The 23777-nt window shown below is 42.4% G+C and overlaps 2 protein-coding genes across 2 annotated transcripts in view; one reads left to right on the top strand and one right to left on the bottom strand.

Annotated features, from left to right (window-relative positions):
• Positions 1–12803: 12803 nt before the first annotated feature.
• On the top strand, positions 12804–14415 carry Rraga (Ras related GTP binding A). The gene has a single exon (XM_005074274.4). The coding sequence runs from the start codon at positions 13064–13066 to the stop codon at positions 14003–14005; it is 942 nt and encodes a 313-aa protein (XP_005074331.1). The 5' UTR covers positions 12804–13063; the 3' UTR covers positions 14006–14415.
• Positions 14416–15865: 1450 nt separating this feature from the next.
• Haus6 (HAUS augmin like complex subunit 6) overlaps positions 15866–23777 on the bottom strand; it is a 34211-nt gene continuing 26299 nt past the window's right edge. Inside the window, exons 15-17 of the mRNA XM_013116502.3 lie at positions 22897–23032; positions 20721–21710; positions 15866–19830 (exon numbers count right to left, since the gene is read on the bottom strand). Coding sequence (XP_012971956.1) covers positions 19781–19830; positions 20721–21710; positions 22897–23032 — 1176 coding nt within the window. The 3' untranslated portion in view covers positions 15866–19780. The remainder of the gene's footprint in view (positions 19831–20720; positions 21711–22896; positions 23033–23777) is intronic.

Here is a 23777-nt window from a genome sequence, read left to right as displayed (position 1 = left end):
TCTGTTTTAGGATTTTCCTCCATGCCAGACTAAAACAGAAGTCAACAAATCATTACTGGCTGTCTGTGTTTAGTTGGTAGCTAGTTGGTAGGGCCACTGAGTTAAGAATGTTTGACATATTTAAATGGTTGAAATTTAAATTAAAGTAGCATTACTTGAACTGTGAAACATCAAATTCTAGTTTCACTGTCCATAGAGATTTGAATTTTGTTATATTCTACAGAAGAATTCCTGATTTTGCCCCCCTTTACCCACAGAAGCTATAATATTTGCCATCTAACTATAGTTTCCCAACCTGGGTTGTAGAAAGTCAAAGACAAACTCACACAGGCATAATGTTTAACCTCATTCTTAAGAACAGTAAAGCTACTTCTTGCCTTTCTGGTAAAGGGAAATACAGAAATGTGAAATGGAATTGGGGGGGGGGTTCAGAGAGAGAAATGGGAACTTTTGGAAGCCAAACCAAATCCTGCAAGGACAGGGCCACCATGTGCACACACTGTTCATTGTCAAGGACAGGGTCCACCATGGCACACACTGTTGATTGTCAAGGACAGGGTCCACCATGGGAACACGCTGTTCATTGTCAAGGACAGGGTCCACCATGTGCACACACTGTTCATTCCAAGGACAGGGCCACCATGGGAACACGCTGTTCATTGTCAAGGACAGGGTCCACCATGGGCACACACTGTTCATTGCAAGGACAGGGTCCACCATGGGCACACACTGTTCATTGTCAAGGACAGGGTCCACCATGGGCACACACTGTTCATTGTCAAGGACAGGGTCCACCATGGGCACACACTGTTCATTGTCAAGGACAGGGTCCACCATGGGCACACAATGTTCATTGCAAGGACAGGGTCCACCATGGGCACACACTGTTCATTGCAAGGACAGGGTCCACCATGGGAACACGCTGTTCATTGTCAAGGACAGGGTCCACCATGGGAACACGCTGTTCATTGCAAGGACAGGGTCCACCATGTGCACACACTGTTCATTGTCAAGGACAGGGTCCACCATGGCACACACTGTTGATTGTCAAGGACAGGGTCCACCATGGCACACAATGTTCATTCCAAGGACAGGGCCACCATGGGAACACGCTGTTGATTGTCAAGGACAGGGTCCACCATGGGCACACACTGTTCATTGTCAAGGACAGGGTCCACCATGTGCACACACTGTTCATTCCAAGGACAGGGCCACCATGGGAACACGCTGTTCATTGTCAAGGACAGGGTCCACCATGTGCACACACTGTTCATTCCAAGGACAGGGCCACCATGGGAACACGCTGTTCATTGTCAAGGACAGGGTCCACCATGGGCACACACTGTTCATTGCAAGGACAGGGTCCACCATGGGCACACAATGTTCATTGCAAGGACAGGGTCCACCATGGGCACACACTGTTCATTGCAAGGACAGGGTCCACCATGGGAACACGCTGTTCATTGTCAAGGACAGGGTCCACCATGGGAACACGCTGTTCATTGCAAGGACAGGGTCCACCATGTGCACACACTGTTCATTGTCAAGGACAGGGTCCACCATGGCACACACTGTTGATTGTCAAGGACAGGGTCCACCATGTGCACACACTGTTCATTGTCAAGGACAGGGTCCACCATAGCACACACTGTTCATTCCAAGGACAGGGTCCACATGGGAACACACTGTTCATTGCAAGGACAGGGTCCACCATGGGAACACACTGTTCATTGTCAAGGACAGGGTCCACCATGGGCACACACTGTTCATTGCAAGGACAGGGTCCACCATGGGAACACGCTGTTCATTGCAAGGACAGGGTCCACCATGGGAACACGCTGTTCATTGTCAAGGACAGGGTCCACCATGGGAACACGCTGTTCATTGCAAGGACAGGGTCCACCATGGGCACACAATGTTCATTGTCAAGGACAGGGTCCACCATGGCACACACTGTTGATTGTCAAGGACAGGGTCCACCATGGGAACACGCTGTTGATTGTCAAGGACAGGGTCCACCATGGGAACACGCTGTTCATTGTCAAGGACAGGGTCCACCATGTGCACACACTGTTCATTCCAAGGACAGGGCCACCATGGGAACACGCTGTTGATTGTCAAGGACAGGGTCCACCATGGGCACACACTGTTCATTGCAAGGACAGGGTCCACCATGGGAACACGCTGTTCATTGTCAAGGACAGGGTCCACCATGGGAACACGCTGTTCATTGCAAGGACAGGGTCCACCATGGGCACACAATGTTCATTGTCAAGGACAGGGTCCACCATGGCACACACTGTTGATTGTCAAGGACAGGGTCCACCATGGGAACACGCTGTTGATTGTCAAGGACAGGGTCCACCATGGGCACACACTGTTCATTGTCAAGGACAGGGTCCACCATGACACACAATGTTCATTGTCAAGGACAGGGTCCACCATGGGCACACAATGTTCATTGTCAAGGGACAAGAACCATGACATAGTTCTTACAAAGTAACTGGTGTTGGAGACTGGCATTCTTTTCACTGCTACCTAAACCTTGCTATGTATTCGTGAACCTGCTAGCAGAAGTGCAACCAAGTTTGGAGGTAAGTACTAATTGCCCAACAAACTACCTTCCTTTGACCCTTGTCATACAAACTGATCAGGTAATGAGTGCTTTTTTCATTACAGTGAGTATAAAGCTGTGATGAGCAAAGGGACCTCAGGCTGCCCTTCCTGTACCCTGTCCTTTGAGTTTGTCAGGAACTATAAGAGCAAACCAATCAGTGCTAAAAATATCCTGGGGAAATGAAGATTTGCAAAATTGTAGAGGGTGTCACGATTATGCAGTTAAGTTCAGAGGTGAGGGACCAGCGTGGCGGCTCCATGGGACAATGTGGTTGGCATGAAAGCCTTAGTAAGAACCACGTAAAGCTGAAGAATAGAACTGACTCCACAAAGTTGTCCACACACTACCACACCATACACACAATAATTAACAAACATTTAGGATCAGAGATTAGCCATCAAGCCACAAAGCTCCACTTAGGAGAAAGTACCCACCAGTGTGATCATGTATAAACTTCTGAATCAGCCTCTCTGGTGAAACAGCCCTTTAGAGATGAGAATCACAGCCACCCTCCCATCAGCAAATTAGTTCATTTCCAAGTTCTTTGACAATGGCTTCCACTGTTCACAAGCAGGACTGGCTTTTTGCATTGCAGCAGGATATACTCAATCTCCTTTCAAATTCAAAGGAGGGGGGCATTAGGTAAGAAGGTGAAGAGAAGGGAAAGAGAAAAGACATAGGGCCAGGACGGGAGGGGAAAGAACCCTAAGAACTGATTCCCTACTGAGATTCCCTACATTTGCTGGGTGATTAACCCGATCTTCTGCAAGGCCTCTGCAAAAGACTCTGCTTCCCAGCAGCCTTCAGCCTGAGTAGCTCTCCCTTGTGCTAGTCCTCTCTGTGTGTAATCAGCAGAGCTGGATGGTTATGTGCTGAGAGCTGAGTCCTCCTAGCAAGTCATCAGACCTGAGAGTGGTCCTCAAGACCTCCCTAACGAAGTGCATAACAATAGCCATTAGGGATACACAGATTGTGAACGCAACAAGATTCTACTAAACCTCAATTTGAAGGACTGTAATCCAATATTGCTGCCAAGAAGTGTTGACTTCCAAAACTGTGGAGTATCACATGGTTCAGCCATTTTTGTTGAGCTCCAACTTTAATCCAGGGTGATATGATAAGATACAGGGGGTTATTCCAAATTTTTCGTATCTATTAAGACTTGCTTTGTGACCGAATATGTGGTCAGTTTTGGAGAAGGTTCCATGAGGTGCTGAGAAAAAGGCATATTATTTGGTGTTTGGGGGAAACATTCGGTAGATACCTGTCAGATTCATTTGAGTCATAACATCTATTAGTTCTGTTATTTTTCTGTTTAGTTTCTGTCTGGACTACCTGTCCATTGGTGAAAGTGGGGTGTTGAAGTCTCCCATTTTTAACATATGGGGTGCAATATGTGATTTAAGCTTTAGTAATGTTTCTTTTACAAATGTGGGTGCCCTTGTATTTGGAGCATAGATGCTCAGAAATGAGACATCATCTTGGTGAATTTGTCCTTTAATGAATATAAAATGTCCCTCTCCATCTCTTTTGATTAATTTTGCTTTGAAGTCTATTTTGTTAGCTATCAGGACAGCTACACCAGCTTGCTCCTTAGGTACATTTGATTAGAAAATCTTTTTCTAACCCCTTACTCTGAGCTAATATCTGTCTTTGATGTTGAGGTGTGCTTCTTGTATGCAGCAGAAGGATGGATCCTGTTTTTTGTATCCATTCTGTTAGCCAATGTCTTTTTATTAGAGAATTGAGTCCATTGATATTAAGAGATATTAACGACCGGTGATTGTTAATTCCTGTTATTTGTTGTTGTTACTGGTGGTGGTGGTGGGTGGTGTGTGTGTGTGTGTGTGTGTGTGTGTGTGTGTGTGTGTGTGTGTGTGTGCGCGCGCGCGTGTTCTCCTTCTTTGAGTTTTGCTGTTGTGGAATTATCTATTGCCTGTTTCCTTGGGTTGGAGACCAACCTAAGCTCCCTACATGTATGTGACAGTTGTGTATCTTGTTCTATTTGTGGAACTCCTAACAATGGGAGCAGGGGCTGTCCCTTATGCTTTGGCTGGCTTTGGGGAATCTATTCCTCATTCTGGATTGCCTTGCCCAGCCTAAATACAAGAGAGGTGCTTAGACTTACCAAAACTTGGTATGTCATGCTTTGTTGATACCCATGGAAGGTCTGCTCCTTTCTGAACAGAAACAGGAGGAGTTGATTGGGGAGCCTGCAGAAGGGAGATAGATGGGGGAGGGAATGGGAGGAGAGGAAAACTGCATTCAGGATGTAAAAAACATTTAGTAATGAATAAAACCAAAAAAAAAGCACTTTGGCCATTTCATTCAAAGTTACACTATTTACCACATAGCCCAGAAATTCTATTCTTATTTATCCAAGAAGGATAAAAATTATAAATTTTAATAAGTTAATCCCAGCATTCAGGAGGCAGAGGCAGGTAGATTTCTATGAGATTGAGGCCAGCCTTGTCTACACAGTTAATTCCAGCCAACCAGGGTTACACGGTGAGATGGGCTGCATACATGTCTCAAATACGTAAAAATAAGAATACCTGTGGGATGGCTCAGTGTGGCAAATGTTCTTGCCAGCAGGCCTAACAACAGAGGTTCAATCCCCAGATCAACCCCCAAAATACATAGGTAAAGGGTGAGAACTGGCTTCTACAAGTTGTCCTCCGACCTCCACGCTAATGTGTCTCAAACACAGAGAGAGAGAGAGAGACACAGAGAGAGAGAGAGAGAGAGAGAGAGAGAGAGAGAGAGAGAGAGAGAGAGAGAGAGAGAGAGAGAGAGAGAGCTATTGATTGTTTTTGGGTATTTAGGGCTCAAGATTTCTCTCTTGTCCAAATAATAAAGTGGCAGACTCACCACATGTAATTCTTTTCTTTATCCTAAATTTCACGAAAATGGCAGTGTGTGGTGAGAGGGTAAAGTCTAAGATGGGATAAGAAATAAGATACATGGAAACAGAAAACAAAGAACTCAACTGACTTAGCTGACTCAAGAAAGCGGAATCCTAAGCCAGTAGTGGGGAAAGCCCAGAAAACTTATTTTTACTACAGAACATCCAAAACACTCAAGAATGGAAGGCTTCACTGGAGGTCCTGATGGACCCCTGGAAAGAAGCTGTGTAAGAGGCTGACTAGCAGGTAAACCTGCTGGGATGTGTGGGGGAGGGGGATGCTTCGGTTCAGGGCCTAATTACAATCTATCGGGGCAACCGTTTGCCTTCTAATTCTTTGCCCCATCCGTGATATAACTAGCATTCTGACAGGCAGATAAAAACCTTTTGAGTGTTAACAAAATCCATGATGAAAAGACTAAGGGTGTTGTCAGACAGCATCCAAGTCATCCAAAGCATCCCCATCTCTCTGTAACCTCTTCTCTGATGTTTCCACCAAAGCATTTTTTAATCCTTTAGTTTATAATTTTCTTTGTTCTGTTACTATAATAGCTCCATGAAACTACTCCTACCTTGGAACACTGTATTTAGGAGTATCTACTCCAAGACGATAGCCACCCACACGCACTCAAGAATAAACTAGGTGAAAGCTGTTTCTTTTCTTGACTGTATAAAATTTTCACAATAAACAAGTACACCATTTGGAGATCTCTTTAAGAAACGCATAGGGCTGGGCGTTGGTGGTGCATGCCTTTATTCCCATCACATGAGAGGCAGAGGTAGGTGAGTTCAAGACCAGCCTGATCTACAAGAGCTAGTTCCAGGACAGCCTCCAAAGCCACAGAGAAACCCTGTCTCGAAAAAACCAAAAAAGAAAAAAAAAAAAAGATGGTAGTTATTGGATCTGAGATACCACAAGATAGCAACAAGTGTTACTGGTCTATAACTCATTCCACACTCAGTTCTGGCAAATGCCACTTACTTTTATGTGACTCTGAATAAATGTCCTGAGACTAAGGTGTTACCATTTGCTGGAGTGACTCATTTGTCACATCTGCCTACCACCCTGTGCGTGACTCCAGAGTCTTGTTTCACTTTGTGCTCTGCTCTGCTTTGTTTTGTTTTGTTTAGACTGGTCTTGAACTCTTGATCCCCCTGCCTCACTTCCTTACTGCTAGAATTACAGGTGTGCACCACCAAACACAACCTAGAATATTTCTCTATATCAACAAAAAGCTAACTAATAAACTGTTTATTGGCTTATCCTTGGTAGAAAAAAAAAACTCTTGGGAGAATTTACACCCAAGTCTAAAGATGCAGACAACAGCATGCAAGAGTCCCTAAGTAGATAGATAGATAGATAGATAGATAGATAGATAGATAGATAGATAGATAGATAGATAGATAGATAAAGACCAGCCTGACTGTACTGAATGAAGCAGCCCTCCATCCAGAACAAGGCCCCAGCGATGAGCAGGAGTCTGAAGCGTCATATCATAAAAGCACTTACAACATCCCCTCTCCCACATGTCAGACCCCCCAAAACCACTGAAGCTGCAGAGACCAAAGTCTCCCACACTCCCCTTCTGCTCCACATGGAACCTACTAGAGCCAGAGGAATCTGAGAGTGTCACCTTTCAACTCAAGACAGCTGTGCCAGCTATTCATTTCATTTCTTTCTCTCCTATTTCTACTGCTAAGTTCTACTCCAGTATATGTGTCTGCAGACAGTTGTGCTTCTGTTTCTATGTTGCTCAGTTATGTCTGAGGACCACCCCTGTTTATGTGCCCACCCAGTTTACTCTAAGGCGTTCTTCACTACACTCCCCAGCCCCATCTCATAGACCACCACCCACCACCCCTATTACTATGGCTTCTTTCTCTCACCCTCACCTCCTACTCATTCTACTCCCCAACTAGAACTTTCCATAGCTTTAACAGTCTCTAAAACCTTTGGGCCCTGACTGTATCACACCTTTCTCTCCTAGTCACTTTACCCACCTGGATGGCTTTTTTATTCCAAAGTTGGTCTTAATGCTTAACCCTATTCCTCGTGCAACCTATTTTTTCCAAAGTAAATCGAATAATTAATACTCAGCTTCACCTGCCTCCCTTGCCTTCCACTCCTAATATCATTAACTAAAATTCAAGCATATGACACACACTTCTTGGTTGTTTGTCCTGCAATAGTTACTGTTACTGAAGTCAGAGCACCTACCACTAGTAATTGCAAAGGAGCAATATCAGACAGCTGTGGCTTCTCTCCCATTTAAGGCCCTGTTCTGGAAGCAATGTAGAACTTACTCCAGGCACCCAGAACTCCTAGTCTGAGCAATTATGTTCTGAATTACAATTCAACCCTCCCATTTGAACATTACAAATACTTTGACTAAAAGAATGTAACATAATAATAATAATAATAATAATAATAATAATAATAATAATAATAATAATAATAATAAAGCAAGGGACTGGAGAAATGGCTCAGTAGATAAGAGTATATACTGCTCTTGCAGAGGTCCTGAGTTAGGTTTCCAACACCTGGCTCACAGGGTCTATTACTCAAGCTCCCAGGGAATCTGATGTCTCTGACCTCCATAGGCACACACACACACACTTAAAAGCAAGTCTTTAAAAAATAGATATAAACTAATCAAAGAAATAAGATCAGATGCATACATCTCAAAGCATTAATATAATAACTATGAAAAATCAAGACAACATAACTTCCTCAAAATGTATTAACCCTACAGCAATGAATCTGGTGAGAGTGAATTGCATGAAATACCCAAAAAAAAATGAGAACACAAGAACTTCTGTGCCTCTCACAGGAGAGCAAGCCCCAGATGTGTCATGGTGCCTGGAGGCTCCAAGAAAAACCATTGTGTCATATCTGAGACTTGAGTTGTCAAGTAGCTCTTTATCTGTTTCCTTTCTAGGACTCCCATTATAACTAAAAACTGATAATGGCCCTGCATAACTAGCAAATGATTTAAAGAAGTTTGCTATTTATGTAATATTAATCACTTTACTAAAATCCCTTACAATCTACAGGGTCAGGCTGTTGTAGAACAACACCATCAAATATTTAAATGGAAATTTTTAAAAACAGAAAAAAGTGGGTGGAGAGATGGCTCAAAAGTTAAAAGCACTAGCTGCTCTTCCAAAGTTCCTGAGTTCAATTCCCAGCAACCACAACATGACTCCCAATCATCCGTAATGAGATCTGGTGCCCTCTTCTGGCATGCAGGGATACAAGCAGACAAAACACTGTAAACACAATAAATAAATAAATCTTTAAGAGAATAAAATAAAATAAAAAGAGGGCATATACACCCACCTAAATCCCCACAAATTATGCTACATCTATCTATGCTAACTTCAAATTTTTGTACTTTAAAGGATAATGCCTTTTCTCCTGCCCCAAAGCACTTTGCCCTAAAGGAGACACAGCCTAAAAGTATATATTAAATGGAAAGATCTAGAAACTGATCAATGGAAAAGGCCCAATGTTCTAACATCAAAGCAAGGTTATGCTTGTGTCTTTCCAGAAAATGAATAAGGTCCCAGATGTCTCCCACTCCAATGAATCTGTCCAGGACAGCATCCCAGAGACCACCAGTCAAATAGAACATCTAAAAACAGACAGCAAACCATTAGAAGGAGACATTCCAAGAGGTAGAATAAGGCAATGACTTAAGGAAATAACAAGGACACAATGCTACTGATCCCAAAATGATGCTGTTATGTTTACTGACAATATTACATGTTAATTCTCAGCTTGTCAGTGCAAAATTCTAACGCCTTTTGTCAGGGAGAATGAAAGGCTGTAATAAGAGACAGTGTGATGTTTTGTTTTCCCATGCTAAGGATTGTTTGTATTGCCAGTTCAGGAATGATTACTGGAATACAAAGAGAGGTCTCAAAGATGACATGTATGATTAGTAAAACTATTACTGTCAAAGCAAAAATATGACCAGAAATTAATCGAGAGATGGGTGAACTAAGGAGCTCAGTTTTACAAACTAGAACTACTTTAGGTTATCCGTTGCTCAAGCACAATCTTAGAGGGTGTCATCAATTCCCTGACATGTGTTGCTTTAATGTGTCAGATTTCTTTTATGCTATGGATGGTCCAATTAATTATCTGCATAGGGAGATAAAATCTCTCAAGTGACCTTTTCATGACCATCATGGTGAAGGTGGTTTTCCCCTTTCCTAGGTCCTCTGTTAGCTGTTCTTATAATTGTTATGCTTGCCTGTACTAGTTAGAAAAGCAATTCAGGTAATGCATTCAATCTTGGCCTCTATTATAGCCACTTCTCACTTTTAAAAAAAAATAGAAAGGGAGTGTGTGAGGAATGAAGGTCATTGTACTCACAGATAAGCACCAGGGAAACCAGGAATGCTACACACACAGGGTTGTCCCTTCAAAAGGAGGGGACGCTTAATCTGTCATCAGCACAGAAAGCTGGGAGAGGATCATAAGTGTGTTTAAACACACAAGCAAACAGCTAGATGAAATAAGAAAGACAAAGGGTGATATAAAAGGATGCAACAGAGATAGAAATACTGAAAAACAAATTTGAAATCCAGAAGTAAAAAACCTAATAAATCATACTAAACTCTGTGGAAATTATCAGCAAGGATGGATGGTGGGGGACACAGTATCTAAGCATCTAAGCTTGAAGACAAGATACAGAAACTGGGACAATCCAACAAAGACAAAGATAAAATAATAATAAGGCTTCAATGGGAATTCCAAGAAACACATGACACTCTGAAAAGGTCAAAGTTATTAGATTATAGGCATAGGAAAAAAAAGAGAGAAGAATCTCATTCTAAAGACATGGAAATTGTTTCAAAAGAATCAAAGAGAAAATTTTCCAGATTTCAGGAAAGAGTTGCCAGTTCAGACATGCAAGGCATGTAGGACACCACACAGATCAGACAAGACACTTCTCTCAACATATAACTAACATACTAGGGACTGGAGAGATAACTCAGCATGTCAGCATTCCCTATTCTTTTAGTGGACTCAAGTTTGGTTCCCAGCACCCAATCAAGGTGGCTCTTAGGGACTGGAGAGATAACTCAGCATGTCAGCATTCCCTATTCTTTTAGTGGACTCAAGTTTGGTTCCCAGCACCCAATCAAGGTGGCTCTCCACTGTCTGTAACCTTGGTTCATGGGATTCAATGCCCTCTCAGACACCTGCACGCACACATGTCATGCACTCACACAGACACATGGACAGACACAAAAACAAAAAATAAATAAATCTGAAAGAAATTAAAACGCTAAATATGCAGAACAAAGTATATTGAATCTTTAGATTGATGTGTTTACTTTGGAGTACCTGTCAACCTCAGGAAGCTAAAAAGGGACCCTTTAGGGGTGAGGGTTCTTAATGGGTGAGGGATTAATAGAACACATACAGCAGAAAATAGAGAAGGGAAATATTTGAGGTTAAGCAGTAATGGGGTACAGGGTGAGGAAGGGGTAGGGAGTTTGTTAACCAAAACTGAGGATGTAAGGAAAGCCCATATATATATGCATGGTGCTAAGCAGGCTTCAGGGCAAGAAAACTCATCAGTGTTATTACCTAGTGATGAACCCTGCATGCTACAATACTATCTTGCCAGACAAGATATACAAGAACAGCACAGAGACTATCAGGGGTAACAAACTGCTTTTGTTTTTTTTGTTGTTGTTGTTGTTTTGTTTTGTATTACGAGACAGGATTTCTCTGTATTGTTCTGGAGGCTGTCAGTCCAGCCTGGTCTCGAACTCACAGAGATCTGCCTGCCTCTGCCTCCCGAGTGCTGGGATTAAAGGCCTGTGCCACCACCGCCCGGCAACAAACTGCTTTTGGATTGGAGTTGACACCTGCCCCAAAGGACAGAATTCATGCCTGGTACTGTAAACTTAAGGAACCTACTACTGTTATCTTACTAAATTGGCATGTCAAACTCTCTTCTAAATATTCGTTGTGTTCAGATAGATTAGTGCTGCCCTCAGCCTCAACTAGAGATGGTTCTCTCGGAGTGAGCCAAGTACTGAGAGTAAGTGACTCCTGAATGGCCAACCCTAAATAAGACATCTATTTCAACACACACGCACACGATAATGTATAAAAGGCAACAATGACCACTTCGGGATTTTCTTGCATACGTTAAATGTCATTTATGAGAATGGGTGTTTTGCCTACATATATGTCTGTGCACCACAAGCATGCAGTGTCCATAGAGGTTGGGCCTGGAGTTACACTTTCAAGGAGCCATGGTGGGTGCTGGGAATCGAACCCAGATTCTCTGCAAGAGGGTGTGTGTGTGTGTGTGTGTGTGTGTGTACACCCATGCCTGTATGAGTTTATGCAGGCCACAGAAGCCAAAAGAGGGAATCATATCTGAAAAGCACTTAACTGCTGAGCCATGTCTCCAGGCCCAACATTCAATTTTTGAACGAATGGATGAGGCAATGTCTTTACTGTACAGTGTAGTATACAATCTGGAAAGGGCTTTACAGTACGTGTGTAGTGTCCTGACTTGGGGATCCGAAGTGCCCTGATTATCCTGAATGTTCTGCGCTTGGGGGAGGCAGTGTGTGCGGCTAAGCGAGCAAACCCTGTTAAGTCGCTCAGACTCTTCAGCCCCCGAAGGTTTGATTTCCTCCCTTGAAAATGGTTGTCCACGCGGCTAGCGTGAGGATGTAGCTAACGCATCAGTGTGCCGTGTTACCCTCTCCTCGGGTTCTGGATTCTAATCACAAATCCTCAAGTCTGAGAGTATGACAAAGGAACTCGTCTGGAAGGGAAAGGGGGACTAACGGGAAGTCGGGATGTCTCCTGAGCAATTACTCAGCTTCTCGAAGCCTCTTTATGTTGGTTTTCATTTGTCATCCCTAAGTGGGCTGACAAATTAGGCCTTGCCTCCACCTGCCTGCCTCAAAGAAAAAAACAAAAAAACAAAAAAGCACATCTCTCGGTGAGGTGCTGGCAGGGGTCGTGGGGACTTCTGGCCACGCGAGGGCAGCACTCTCCCTCCGGGGCGCTCTCGAACCTTTCTGCAAACCCCAGTCCAACCCAAGCATAGCAAAGCGGCGGCCGGTGTGGACTTCCGCTTTTACTTTAACTCGCCGCGCCCGACGGCGACCAGGCTGCATTTAGGAAGCGGTTTCTCAGGATTCCACCGACTGCCAAGGATTTAGCCCCCGTTCTCGCGTTGTCACCGCCGGAAGTGGGTGGTGGCATGAACGCCGAGTTCTCGCGAGATGCCGGCGGGAAGTGGGTGGCGGCCCGGCTGGAGCTGATCGCATCACTGGTCGGCTGTCGCTAGCTCGGAGCGGCTGTAGACGTTGCCCCCGGCGCCGTTCTCTGAGGCCTCGCCCCGCCGCGGTCTCTCCTGCCCCGAGCTCGAGCGCTCGGCCTCCCGCTGCCCGGCGGTGCCCGTCGCCCAGCCCCCGGAGCCGCCGTCCCCGCCCCCGGTCGGTCCGCCGTTAGGCCGCGCCCCAGGCCCAGTCCGTGGCGACGCCGGCAGGTGATGCCAAACACAGCCATGAAGAAGAAGGTGCTGCTGATGGGGAAGAGCGGGTCGGGGAAGACCAGCATGAGGTCGATCATCTTTGCAAATTACATTGCGCGTGACACCAGGCGCCTGGGTGCCACCATCGACGTGGAGCACTCCCACGTTCGATTCCTGGGGAACCTGGTGCTGAACCTGTGGGACTGTGGCGGCCAGGACACCTTTATGGAAAATTACTTCACCAGCCAGCGGGACAACATCTTCCGTAACGTGGAGGTTCTGATATACGTGTTTGACGTAGAGAGCCGCGAACTGGAGAAAGACATGCATTATTACCAGTCGTGTCTGGAAGCCATCCTCCAGAATTCACCTGATGCCAAAATCTTCTGCCTAGTGCACAAAATGGATCTGGTTCAGGAAGACCAACGTGACCTGATTTTTAAAGAGCGAGAGGAAGACCTGAGGCGTTTGTCTCGCCCGCTGGAGTGCGCCTGTTTTCGAACGTCCATCTGGGATGAGACGCTCTACAAAGCCTGGTCCAGCATCGTCTACCAGCTGATCCCCAACGTTCAGCAGCTGGAGATGAACCTCAGGAATTTTGCCCAGATCATTGAGGCTGACGAAGTTCTGCTGTTCGAGAGGGCCACGTTCCTGGTGATTTCCCACTACCAGTGCAAAGAGCAGCGCGATGTGCACCGCTTCGAGAAGATCAGCAACATCATCAAGCAGTTCAAGCTAAGCTGCAGCAAATTGGCCGCTTCTTTCCAGAGCATGGAGGTGAGGAATTCTAACTTCGCTGCCTTCATCGACATCTTCACGTCAAACACCTATGTGATGGTGGTCATGTCAGATCCATCCATCCCTTCTGCAGCTACTCTGATCAACATCCGTAACGCCAGGAAACACTTTGAGAAGCTGGAGAGAGTAGACGGCCCCAAGCACAGCCTCCTCATGCGTTGAGTAATGCCAGATGCTCATTAGTAAAATGCCGAATTACTTTTTTTTCCCTTTTGCATCCCTTGTTTTTGATATCATAATGTCGTGTGCTTAAAAGTGAGCTCTGAAATGTGTGCTTACTATCCCCTCTCTTCCCTAGTGTTAGCATTGGGCGCTATGTTCTCAGCTACCCAGTAGAGCTTCAAGACGGCCTTTTATGAGAAGTTGGTGTGATGTAACACTAAAGTAGGTGGTTTGTGTGTGTGTGTGTTCTGGTTACCTGGTTATAATAGATAAGAATATTAAAGCAGTTATCTTCTGTATTATCAGATCACAAAGGTGGAATGTTACTATTTTATCAGCAAGCTATTAAAATGTATTTCTAAATCCTCGGTTTCAATCATGAATAAACATTTATTATTAGCAATTTAAAATACGTTGTTTGAAATAATTTGAAGGTCCTTAATGGTAAAGATTCTGACTATCCACAGTATTTGTTTGCTGGTTGGGCCTCCATCACTCTGGCGGTGGTTAAGACTCAAGGGACTGTAGCTGTGATAGTGGTTAGAGAGCACTGTCTGCTTCTCCAGAATACCTGGGTTCAATCCCCAGGATTCCGAGCACCCAGTTCTAGGGGATTGAACAGTCTTCTGGCCTCTGCAAGCACCAGGCATGGAACAGCCATACACATAAAAAATTTTAATTAAAAACTGTTTTCAATGGCTGGATATTTATATAGTGCAGCTCAACTGGTAAGTGGGTTGCCTAGCAAAAATGGGGTAGTGGTGCATGCCTGTAATCCCCGGTGAAGGCCGGATTGGGAGTTCAAGGTCATCAGAAAACAAGGATATAGCAGAGTACTTGTCACTTGGGCAAGACATTTCTTTTCACTGCCTGTTCCCTTGGTGTGGGTCCAATAATACCATGACATAGGACTGCCAAAAACTTTAACACAGTAAAGCATCCAGAATAGTGTACCCGACTAGCTTTGACCACTGAGCCATTCCTCTTAATTACTACGAGAGACACCTGGCTAAGTTCAAACGCTTTACATGCCAGGTATTAAGTTCTTCACATGTGTGTATTTTAATTTACCCTCACAACCTGGGAGATGGTTACTTCATCACTAATACACGAGGAAACTGATATGACCTGATTAAGGTGAGACACTTTGTCCTTCCTATCCTTCCTATTATACCCCTCTACCACCAGTGACAGAAAAGATTTTTAAAGAAAAAAAAAAACCACTCCTATCATTTTAGGTATCATGCAATTCCAAATTTATAAATCAAAGAAAGTGATACCGGATTTGAAGATCATTTTGTGGGGAAGAGTCTGAGGTTCCTGATGTGCACTGGCCATATGGTATGGAGAACAATACAATAAACTGCCCCATTCCGGTTCTAGTAATAGCTTAACAGAGACTCCAGATCAACTAGTAGCTTTTCATTCTGCAAGTGAGGCAGTGCATATAAGTGATAAAGCTTTAAAGTTTCTAAGCCTTTTCACATATTTACTGAACACTAGCAGAAGGTGTGATGACAGGTTTCCTACCATGAAGAGCAAGAAGCTACTAAATATATGGTGTACCCTGGGCATAAATCCCAGCACTTAGAGGCAGACAGAAAGACCAATCACTCAGGCCACCATGGTCTACACAGGGAGTTCCAGGGCTGCATAGCAAAACCTTACCTCAAAATAAAATAAAACCTCTTGTAGTAAATCTGGATTCTAGGGATTAAAATGTCAGTAACAAAATATTCTTACCTGTATCACTGAGCCTTTCAAATTATTTTGGTCAAGTTGTACTTTTTGAAGTGGTAAATTCAGCGATGTGTTGGAGGCGTAATTCTTTTTGAAATAGAGAGCATTCCAGACGGGTGGTAAAACACTGAATATTTATTCTAGACAGTAGTATGTAGAACACACTTATAAATAGGACTAATAGACATTTTCCACTTAAGAGTATAGACTCACCAGCTCTCAGTGCATAAAGAAACTGCACTTTACACTGTCCTCACACATTAAACAAAAGGTCTTGAACACATTGCACTAGGGAAACAATACTTTGCTTCTATACAGGTCTTAAGAATTCCTGTTTATACTTTACATAAAATAGATGTCATACCTTATAACTAAGAAAAGTAAAGGTTTCAAAACTGCCTGTTTAGTATATTCAGTTCAGCTTAATCTCTGCCCTCCAAATCTTCTTTAACTTCTGAAACTATTCTTTATCCCACTTGGTAACATTTTTCATGCTCAGCAACTTGCCCTATTTAAACATTTTATTTTCAGGGACTGAGAGTGCATTCTTTGCACTCATAGGTTTGATCCCACCCCCACAGTAATAATTGGGACATACTTGCATCTAAAGTTTTACTTAATGTAGAAGTCCATTTGCACAGCTTTTAATCTTTGTGAAGAAAACAAGGTACACTTCATGTAACCAAAGAAAAAAACTACTTACTTATTTACCTTTTATTCTGTCATGTAGGCACACAAAATTCCAGTACTGCAGTATCTGCACCAATGACATGTCACCCTTGGGATAAGTGTGTCTTGTTTATGTGTGTTTGTATGCACATGCATACCCATACCCCACAGTCATCTACAGAGGTAAGAAGGTAGGTATCTAAGTTTGCATCAGCTGCTGTGATCAGAGATCACACACACTTTGGGGGAGGTATCCAGTGAAGACCCTAAGTGAAAGCTAGGCAAACATCTGTAGTTCCCGAACTTGGGAGGCTGAGGCAGGAAGCTTGCTGTGAGCTAACCTGAACAAAACAGCAAAATCCCTCCTCCCTCTCTCTTACACACACACCAAAACAAACAGCAAAAGTTAAACAATACACTTCAGAAAAGACAAGACCATGTTCTAGGGAGAACAGATTTAAGACTTCAAGATGGAAAGTGTGGTTTGTTCTGAGCTTTGTTTGTTCTCCAGACAAAGGTCTCACTGTGCAGTTCTGGCTGTCCTGGAACTCACTATGTGGACCAGGCTGGCTTTGAACTCAGAGATCCACCTGTGTGTGCCTCCCAAGTGCACAGATTAAAGGTGTTTATAAAGGATTTAAGTGCTGTTCTGAGCTTAAAAGGGCTTGAGAGATGCCTCCTAATTCACAAGTATTAGGTCTTCATTCCGGGCATCCAGGTTCAAGTCCCAGCACCTACATGGAAGCTAACACCAACCTGTAACTCAAGTCTCAAGGGATCGCACTCCCTCTGCAGGCCTCCATGGAGACCAGACACTGAAGTGGTACACAGACAAGACACGCAGGCAAATATCAACACACATGAAAACAAAATTTAAAAAGTAACTCTAACTGGTATGATTAAAGGTTATTAAATTTTTCAAGTCAAAATAATTAAAGAAATGAGATGAGCTACAAGGGCAAGGTAAGCACACTAAAAGATCCCAGGGGAAGGGAGAAAGGGGATTCTAAGTAGGAGAGCTATCTTTAAATTAAAACCCTATTCTAGAATTACAACGAACCATCAATGGGCTTCTAAGCAAGGACATGATCAAAGACATTCTTTATCTTCAAAGGGAACTTCAAGAGATAAGGGATGGGAAGGCGCCAAAAGCATTAAGTTATAGTCAGTTTTGGAGAAATTACATGGAGAGATTTTGTTTATGGTGCTGTAAACAGGAAATAAACATGGCAGGAACACTCAGCAGAACACAGGTAAATTTCAGTCACTGAAGGGCTCCTAGGGCAATACCCACAGATCACATATCACTTCTTACAGTACCTGAGGGCTAATATGAATCACAACCTCTTAGCAGCATTGAACCTGAAGAGACACTAGCCCACTTTTCATGGGACTCTCCCATTCCCTCCTCCTTGCTAAAAACAGGATAATTACATCCCTAAAGCTAGCCACCAAGGTCTATTTCCTAATTGGCTACTTCCTCCTCCTGAGGCTGACTACCAAGGTCCAGCTATCAAAGAATTAAATCCAGCAATGAAAAGCCCCCTTTGGTTCACCTAATTAACGTCCAATTAAAATTAAACACCCCATCCTAACACAGGGTTCCCCCCATAACTTTATAAACTGCCATCTGCTTATATGCCACGTCTGTCTCCTCTCCACCAAGAGGCAATCCTAACCCTTTGGGACAAATGTCCCTTGTCCCTTCCCCTTCTCCCCTGTACCCTATCTCCTTTAGCACTGTATCCTAGCCCATTCTTATACTGACCTCCCCTTTTCCTCCTCTTAAAAATGGCACCTGCAAGGTCATTTGCTGCTGTTTTTCTGCCTGAGTGAGAAGGCAGCCACTTTAACGTTTCTTCCCCACTTAGTAAAGGACCTCTCTGTGAAAACAGGTGTTTGGGTGTGGTTTGTGGCTAATCCAGGGTGGGGCTCTCCTTCCTAACTTGTAAATTAGCAGGGAAGCATACCTGAGATGGGATTTCTAGGCCCTCTCATAGACAAGCATCTTAAAAAGGCATCTCAGATGATCCCCGCATTCCACTCCAGCCTTTTATTCTCCATAGCTTCATTACCCGCAGGCTAGATGCACCTGCTATCTCAATTATGAAGGTTAAATAAACATGCATATTAAATACTCAGCTTTGACTGTGCCACGACAGATGCTTGTCTGACAGTCACTCCTCTTACCTAATACGCTACTCAGAATTTAGATATGAGTCTATCTCTAAAACAGACAACAGAATGGTTTCCCAGTAGACCATACGTACAGTCCCTCTGCTGAGTTAGTGAAACCCAGCACCTTTGGAACCTGTCCTCTCTTTCTATCCACTGCCACTGAGGAGCTTCCCATGGCCTTCTGACAACCTGCCCTCCTACTTCCAGTGCTCTTTCCTCCAACCTTTCTCCTCCCTCGTTCTCTAGAGGACTTGGGGACAGATAAATCAACCTTTCAGTGCCTCTTCTAGTCACATTTATTCAAGCCCATGTACTCATTCCTTAGATGTTATAAACATACCCATTTCTGGGCAAGAAGTCTTGGCAATAAGGCAAAATGTACAAATGTTACAATTACTTAAATCCACGTTCACTTTTCTCAAATTATTTTTGGATATACTGTAGGCACTAGGAAACTTTAATAGATTCTGATCAGTAACATATAACTTGTTGCTTTCCCCAAAACAATACCGGTCCCATGTCACCCACAGACAACAGTAAAACAGATTTGTGAATTTTTCATTTATAATTTTGTTAAATATAAACTAGGGTTAAATTCTCGATCCATGTAAATGAAATAATACAATTTGATAGTGTTCTTTAAATGTCTCATCACCTAGCTCTCCCACGCTCTTCTCAAATTCATTCTGTCTTGTCTTCTCACATGAGCTTAATCCCATCTACATCGTTCTGCAGGATCAATATACTTGGAATTAATTCATTAGGCCTGTTTACAATTTCACAAACTCTAAAGATCCAACACATTGGTTTATTTCTCTAAAATGAAAAATGAGGCTATTCAGTGGTTATTAGATTACACACTTGCCCATATGTTAATAACTGATATTTTAACATAACTATGATATTTGCCATAACTTATGTTACAAGATTATTCTAGGAATCAAAATGGTTTCCCACAACTTGACCTTTGCTATTTCTAAATACTTCACAGTTCAACCTCATATATTTATCAAAAAAGACCTAAACACCTAATGGCATTACAAGATGCCAAAGTGCATTCGTAAGTTCTTTGACCTTGGAAAAAGATTATTATACTTCCAATGGTGTGTCTAGATCAGCTGCAGTTGAATGGCAAGGCTTCAGTTTAAGTGCATCACAGCTAAATTAACTGGAAACAGCTTCATCTTGTCAAATCAGAGGTTCTCTTGCTTCAGGGTTCTTACTTGAGATTTCTTCTTCTGCAAAAATTCATTTTTAAAGGAGGAAAATAAGCATTGCAAAGAAAAGTAGGAACAATTCCAAGCAGTAGCAATTTTTTTGATTTCTAAAAGGCTTACTTTGTGTAAGATGCACTAGTAAATAATAAATAAAATTACCATTTCTACTGAAATGCATTTTCTCCAAAAATCAATGCACTTCTAGAATACTTTTCAAAAAAAAAACAGTATTTAATTATCAAGGGAAAATCAAAGTAATATGCAAGGAACCAGTATAACAAGGCCCACATCTGTCCTAAAATACTGAAATATAATTTTAATTCTTTATTACACAACTTTTAAAACATGAAAATAAGAGAATTATGATTAATAAAATGTGGTCACTTAGTTTCAATAACTTATAACCTACAGGTTGAATTGTGACCACCAAGACAGATAGACTTGGGATAGATATAATCACAGGAACTCTGAAAGTACCCATAAAGAGGGCTCACTTCTCTTAGCCTAGATGAAGGTATAAAGATTATAGTTATCACATTACCCATCATGATCATGCAACATTCACTTGTACTATATTTATGAAAAAACAAGTGAACAGATTAGAAATAGCCTGGGCCGCCGGGCAGTGGTGGTACATGCCTTTAATCCCAGCACTCGGGAGGCAGAGGCAGGCAGATCTCTGTGAGTTCGAGGCCGGGTTGGACCGACAGCCTCCAAAACAATACAGAGAAACCCTGTCTCGTAAAACCAAAAAAAAAAAAGAAAGAAAAGAAATAGCCTGGGCCACATGGTAAATTTGAAGTCAGCCTGAACTATACAGTGAGTTTGTGGCTAGCCAGAGGTACAATGCTACTCTCAAGTTGAGAGAATAGTTCGCCAAGGGTGTGTACAGAGGTCTGGTTAACTCTTACCTTTTAAGTTAGGCAGAAATTCCCTGAGACTACTCGGTAACGTAGTTCTCAATTTTTGCTCCAGCAGAGAAACTTTAGTCAGTGGTGATACAGACTGTGTTCTTTCATCAAAGAACATGTGGGAAGATGGCTTTGTGTAAAACAAATCTTGAGTGCCCAAAAAAGTATGTGTATCATTCGCTTGTATGTCTTTGGCTACAGGACTCAATTCTACTTTATCTTGTTTAAGTGTCATGGAATTAGACAGGTGAGATTCTTGCCTTAATTTGTTAAGGGATTTCTTCAGTGCCCCGTAACTACTGAGAATAGCCTGAAAACTGGAATCCACTTCTGGAGTGGTTTGTCTTTTTCCAACATCATCTGGAAAAGCATCACTGTGCACAGAACTATTTGGTTCCAGTCTAAAACTGGTCTCTGAAGTAATACAGCTATCAAGACTTAGGTGACCAACTTCTTCTGGAAGAGTTTCGTGTAATATTCCAATGCCACTCAACCTCTGAAAAGAGTCCCAGAACAGAGTTTTACGTGTGGACGATTCACTGCGAGAAGCTTGTGAATGGTCAGATTTTCCAACAGAGTCCTCTTCTCTTACACCCACCATATCTAGTCCTCTGTCCACAGCAAGGGAAAACGCCTCCATTTGTCCAGTTTCTGAAAGCCTGGTGGTCACACACTCTAAATCCTGCTCACAAAACATTCTCTTATTTCCCAAGTCTGACCCATCTTCTGTTGTGAGGTCGCCGATCTGACTTGTCACCAGAGGCTTCTGAGGCACACTTCTGAGCTGGTCTGGGACAGCTTTTTCTTCAGGCATATAGGATTGATCAAAATCAGAGGAAAAAAGAGCCATGCTTAGTTCCCTCTGGTTATTTGGTACAGGTGAAGACTCTGGCGACACTTCTCTAGCTTTGACATCTACTAGAATCCCTTCTGAACTTCTGTTATCTTCAGTTTCAACAGCTTTCCTCCATGAATTCCTAACTTCAGTTACTAATTAAGGTGAAAAAAAAATAATTCACTATTTACATATTCTGAAACACAGACATGCAATTAAAATCTTTATTCTAGTGCTGAAAACAAAGCTCCTGCCTCAGTCCAGGTCCCATATACATGCCAGCAAGATGACAAATCTGAACATCAGAAGACTTCACCTCCAAAGGACCAAACTCAAGTTAGTACACACAACAGCTGTTCCTGAAGTACACATATACACCTCTACACAATACATGTGATTACATGCATAAAAAACATTTTTGTCTCTCCATGCCAGAAGTGGGCAGAATTTTTTTTATAAAGGCCTAAATATTAGTTTTTTAGGCTCTGTTGGCTACCTGATTTCCCACAACTGCTCAAATGTGCCATTGTAGCATGGAAATGGCTATAAACAACAGGTCAACACATGAGCATGGCTGTATTAAACATAACTTTTTAAAACAAGACACTGCAAGGCCCTATTTATTTCACTGGTTGTGCTCTGAAGAACACCAACCCAGGCTGTCTCACTTCAGTATGAATTAAATCAGCAGCAAAGAAGAAATTATACTGAATCATTTAATCCAAACACTCCACATTGGTTAAATAAGGGACTATGTATCAGATATGTGCCTACACCAATTGTAAGTACTAGGGTAAGCATTTGACGATATGATTATTTTTGCCCAAGGGTAAAACTCTATGCAAGCAGTGTGATGGCTGATTAAAATAATAATCCCCATGTTCGCTAAACACGTTTGTTTGTTCGTTTGTTTGAGGGGGGTGTTTATATGCACATGTGCATATGTATGGGCACATGTATTAAGGACAGAGGTCGACTTCTAGGAGTCCATTCTCTCCTTCCACCATGTAGAGATGGCTCAACTGGCACCAGAATCTTTTCTCAAGAAACCAAATAAAATATTTTTCAGAAAAATAGTCAAGTAATACAAGTAAAACAAGATGATAATATCAGGACTGGTTATGCTTCTGTGTAGGTACACTGAAGTCACAAAAGATTACTGACAAAAGGGTGTTGTATAAAATATAAGTGATCACACTGGATACTTCAACAAAATCCATTCTATCACAATAAAAAAAGCCATTGCCAATGAAATAAGAAATACAGAAACAGTTTTAGATAATGAGTCTACTGGTGGCAATGTCTTAGAAAGGGAAAATGGGACAGAAAGCATTAACTCACTCAAATTTTCTGGAGTTCGGGGAATTTGTTTCCTAGGTAAGAAAGGATTAGAAACTAGAGTATCAATTAGCTCCTCCAATTTTACTTCTTTTCCTTCAGAGAACTGTGGTGAATCAGACAGAACTGCTCTGGCAACCTGCAACAGAAAAAAAAGAAAGAAAATGACCAAGCCCAAAAGAAGAAAGAACAGGTTAGAAACATCCTTTTTTTTTAAAGATTTATTTATTTATTGTGTATACAGTATTCTGTCTGCATGGATCCCAGCAGGCCAGAAGAGGGCATCAGTTCTCATTACAAACAGTTGTGAGCCATCACACACACACACAAAGAATTAAACTAAAAAAAGAAACTTTAAAGAATAGCCAGTGAATTTTGTCTCTTTGGAAATATTTAGAAAACAAGGTCAAAAAAACCTCTGCTCAATGGTATCACAGAATCTTAGTTCTTATATTTAAAAAAAAGCTAAGAAATACAAAATAAGTATTCAAATAGCTATAAACTTTGAGAGTATTTACCTAACAATTTATGCAATGGTTTAATTCATAAACTACTGACCATGTATTATGTTTATACACTGAATGATATTTAAAGAATAGGAAGTAACTAATATGTAGCTCTTGACTAAATTTTTTTAAAGAAATCTACTTTTACCTTTTTTTAAAAGGCTGATTTCATTTTAACCTTAAGTTTTATGAAGATTTTGTTTTTCGAGACAGGGTTTCTCTGTGGCTTTGGAGGCTGTCCTGGAACTTGTCCTATAGACCAGGCTGGTCTCGAACTCACAGAGATCTGCCTGCCTCTGCCTCCCGAGTTCTGGGATTAAAGGCATGCGCCACCACTGCCCGGCAATTATTTGTATTTTTAATTATGTGTTAGTGCAT

This window comes from Mesocricetus auratus, unplaced genomic scaffold, assembly GCF_017639785.1.
Source record: "Mesocricetus auratus isolate SY011 unplaced genomic scaffold, BCM_Maur_2.0 Super-Scaffold_100014, whole genome shotgun sequence".
Taxonomy (NCBI): domain Eukaryota; kingdom Metazoa; phylum Chordata; class Mammalia; order Rodentia; family Cricetidae; genus Mesocricetus; species Mesocricetus auratus.
The sequence above is the reverse complement of the archived record's forward strand: the minus strand, read 5'-3'. Positions and strand labels throughout refer to the sequence as shown.

Coding starts and splice junctions, on each gene's coding strand:
- Rraga (XM_005074274.4), top strand. CDS start 13,064: ATGCCAAACACAGCCATGAAGAAGAAGGTGCTGCTGATGGGGAAGAGC.